Below are 4086 nucleotides of genomic sequence, written 5' to 3'. Positions count from 1 at the left end.
AGCAAATGGAAAGGTGGTGCGTGGGTAGTTATAGGTGACACAAAGGGGTCGTTCAGGTGAGTTCACCATTGAGTCCGGAGTGAGGCACAGGGGGCCGGCGTTGGCGTGCAAGCAAGCTGCAGCGATTGGTGGCAGACAAAAGGGCAGGCAAAGAAAGGAGCCGCTTTTCAGCAGGGCGAAAGCGAGAACACAAGGTCGCAGAGGCGGTTGCTTAATACTGGGGAGGGTGCGGCAAAATGTGGGCCCGCTTTCCTGCACCCGGTTGCGCAGGGGCCCTGGACTTATTCGTGGGCCGAAATGGCCTGTGGGGGAAATTTGTGCGCATGTTTGCGCACGAGGCGCGCTCGGGCGCGGCCCAGGCGGGTGAAGTATCCGCGGCGTGCAGCCATGACGGCCGTCACCCATTCATTCTAACCGAAAGACGGCGCGACACGGCAGGTGCATGCGAGGATGGCGGTGATAGGAAGGCTTGAGCACGGAGCAAGTGCTACGCGCGCGAGACAGGGGCCCGGCAAGGTCCCCATCTAAAGGGTGTGCCCAAAAGCAACGGCACGACGCACCCTGAAGTGCGTGGCAAGGCAAGATTCAGCTGGCGTTGACCGCCGTTGACCAGCCGCCTCTGTTGGCGCTGCGGGCACTTGCCGATCAAGGTCCTGCTGTTGGATGTGACAAGGTTGGATCCAGCTCACATCTTGATTAATACACACCTGGGGCCCCCTTCCTCCGTAATGCTTGGAAGTAAGCATGAGAGTGATCTTGTTCTTGGGGGTGATCTCACACCTGGATTTAGACTGGTTGGCAGGTGCTCGTTGACTGGTGCCCACAGGGGTGTGTCCTCCTGCGCCCCAACTGCTGGCTGATCGCTTCTAGCCCTTGCGGCTGCCGCTCCTGCACACCTGCGCGAGCGCCGCCGCGGCGGCCGCGAGCGTCTTGCGGCACTTGTGCGCGGCGCCCCGCGCGCGCTCCTGCAGCGTGCGTCGGTGCGGGCCGTACGGCTTCGGCGCCCCGGCCCCGGCGCCCTCATCACCGCCGCCGCTGGGGGAAAGCGTCTGCGCCTCCTGTGCGGCATCGTCGTCAGCTGCGTCGGCGGTGCCGAAAAAGAGACTGCTGTCGTACGCCTTGACCACGGTCGGGCGGATGCCCCGGGTCACGAACGAGAGCACGCCGCGCCTGTCGCCATCGACGAAAGCGCCGGTGACGCCGCCGTCGTGACCAGGGGCGCCCTTGGCCGCGTCGCTGCAGGTGGCCGCCTCGTCGCCCGTGGCGGGCGTCCGCGGCGACGCCTCGCTCGTTGCCTCCGCGAGAGGGCCGGCGGCGCGGTACGTCTCCAGGCCCATGCCAGTAGGGCCCACGTCGCCGCCGCTGCTGCTGGCGTTGCGGTGGGGGATGCTGTTTGTGCTGTAGGCGTCGCTGGCAGGGGAGCAGCTGCTCGGGCAGCCGCCGGCGAGCCGAGTCAGCGGGCGTGGCTCTGAGCCACCGGCGCCGCTGTTGGCTCCAGCGATGGGGTCGCAGGTAAAGGCCGACGGCTCGCTGCCACCGCTGGAGGGGCGGCGCGGCAGCGCCATCGCCGCGCCAGCGGCGTCAGCGACTATACGAGCGTCAGAGGCGGCGGGCGCGACCACCGCCCGGGGCTCAGCGGCGACTGCCGCCCCTCTTCCACCGCTCGCGGGGGCGGCAGCCTCGGGCCGCCACCCGCCGGACATGATGGCCCGCACACGCTCGGCGTGTGCTGCGGCCCGCTTCTCGGCCTGCGCCGCGCGCATCGCCTCGATCTCAAGAAAAAAAGCTTCGCACCTGCGGTTGTGCTCGTGGATTTTCTCGCGCAATTTGGCGACGCGCGCGTGGCGCGCGGCGGCCCTGGCCGACACGGGGGGGCGCGGCGCGCCTGCTGGCGGCGGCGCGGGCGCCGCCTCAGGCAGCTCGGCCGCGGCCTCGGCCTCGGCTGCGCCGGGGCGGGGCGTTGAGCCCGCGGGCGGCACCACCGAGACCTGAGGGTCGGGATCTGCCCGCTTGAGCGCCGGCCGACTGCCCGTCTTCTCCGCGCGCAGGCGGGCGTTGTCTGCCTCTAGGAGGGAGACTTTCTCGTCCATGTCTGACAGCCGCTCGCTGAGGCGGCGCGAGTGCGCCTGGAACGCCGCGGCGTCGCGGCGCGCGGCGCGCAGCTTGGAGCGCAGCAGCTCGGGGGCGTCGTCGGCGGTGCTGCTGCTGCAGGTGCTGCAGCTGCTGCTGCTGCGGGGCTGCGCAGCGGGCGTGCCGGGGCCGACGGCTTGGTCGGCGGCATGTTGGTGGGCTCTGGGGGAAGGGACGGCCTGTGGGTGTGGGCGATGGAGAAGCGGCGTGTGGCAAGCGCTGATGCTGCGTGCGCCGGGGCGCATAAGCACCTGGCTCAGCGCGCCGGCGATGGGCTCGGTGCAGTGTACAGTACGCGTTTGGCTTTGTGGGAAGCAGGTGGTGGGGGACGCACAGAGCCCAGGACATTTGCGCTCAACAAAATTCTTCCCTCTATAAGAACACTGCGCCGCTTGCCGCACCACTCGGCGCTGCGCCTGCTGGGCACTGCTCGTGCTGCACCTGCAAGCGCAGCAACCTGCAGCACTGCGTGTGGATCAGCCCCGGTGCGGGCCTGGGTCCTGTAACCGTGTACCTCATGCTTGGTGCTTGCATTTATCGACTTGATGGAGGGCACTAGGGGGCAGGCTTCGCCGGTCTTGACGGCATCCGTGATGCCCTCGCAGTCTTGACGGAGGTGCTCCGGCCTGTTTTACAGCAATAAACAGAGTGGTTGAATTGAAGCGTGTGTATGGCAACCATAACCTGCAGCGCCATCAACACAAGCTCACGATGAAGGTCGGTCTGTGGACGCTTTCGAAACGCGGAGCTTCGGCATGACGATTTGCGAAGATACTCTGTTTTATGGGGATGGAAAACAACCCTGATTTTGATCCGCCAAGCAAGCAAGCACCTTTGGGTTCAAACTGCTGGCTGGGTGCGGCGCTTTTCAGCAGCTGCCAACCCACGGCGTGCGAAATTTCACCCGCTGCACACGACCCAGCTGCGCGACTTTGCCATGCAGGTCAAAGTAAGGCTTTCTCAAGCCCAATATTGTCGCCAGATCAACGCATGCGCATACTTATCATGTATGCATCATGCTTGCGGATGGTGTTGGGCGCTGCACTGCAAGAGGGGTGGGGGGTGGGGGGCGTTTCTGCAAGCACAACACCTGCCAGCCGACCCTGCCATATGGCGAGCTGCACTGCAGCCCCTCACCCCATGGCTTCCAGGAGTACATTCAGTGGTAACAACGATTGTCTCGTGCAGAGGCGCCGCAAGCCATACAGGCCGTCAGAAACGGCCAGAAGGGCGGCGCATGGCGGCGGCCGCCAAAATTCTGAAAAAAGCGTGCATGCAGCACGAGCGAAAATCAAACGCGGTGGCAGTTGACCCCGGAGATGGGATGGGCCACAGAGCATGCGCTGCACGTGCGACGTGCGTGGCATGCGCCAATCAAGACTTTGCTCTTTTGCTGGTCTTACGACACCGCGCGTGTGCGCGGCAGCCAATTGTGTGAATCATGGGGCCTGGGGAACAAAGCCAGCTGATGCCATCGTGCAGGGGTGCAAAAGAAAGGTGCGCAGGCGGGCTGAGCATCAGCAAGATCTGATCACAAGGTGCGCGGCGAGCGCGCATATGCATGGGCGCGCGCTGCAGAAAGCAACCAGGAATAACCTTTGCCGGCGGGCAAGTACGCCAACGATGCACGAATTTCAACGGACTCTTGAAACCTTAAAATCCAACAGTCACGCCATCAAAGCAAGAAATCAAGCCGCCTCTTGCCATGTATCGTGCTTGGTACAGTCAGCCATCCGCGTCGACGCCCGACGCACGCAGCGCGCGCAGCACGCGCGCTCAACTGCCTGATGGGCTGCGCGCCGCCTCAGTACCCACCCGTCCCTGTCGGGGCCTGTCGCCACCAGCGACCCCCAGCCTCCTACTCCCACAACCGGTTGCGCCCGCCGCCGCCACCGCTTGAAAGTGGCTGGCTCGTGCCCCGTCACACCAATTGTCGTGACCACCCTTTCATTCGTT

At 65.1% G+C, this 4086-nt stretch overlaps 1 protein-coding gene across 1 annotated transcript; it reads right to left on the bottom strand.

Moving 5' to 3' along the window:
• Positions 1–866: 866 nt before the first annotated feature.
• Positions 867–2090, bottom strand: MNEG_13485 (hypothetical protein; the record flags this gene model as incomplete). The annotated part of the gene is made up of 1 exon (XM_014038043.1): positions 867–2090. One exon carries the CDS (start codon positions 2088–2090, stop codon positions 867–869), a length of 1224 nt encoding a protein of 407 aa, XP_013893497.1.
• Positions 2091–4086: the final 1996 nt, after the last annotated feature.

This window comes from Monoraphidium neglectum (genome assembly GCF_000611645.1).
Source record: "Monoraphidium neglectum strain SAG 48.87 unplaced genomic scaffold scaffold03856, whole genome shotgun sequence".
NCBI classification, from domain to species: domain Eukaryota; kingdom Viridiplantae; phylum Chlorophyta; class Chlorophyceae; order Sphaeropleales; family Selenastraceae; genus Monoraphidium; species Monoraphidium neglectum.
Note: the sequence above shows the minus strand (reverse complement) of the source record. Positions and strands in the feature narration are given on the sequence as shown.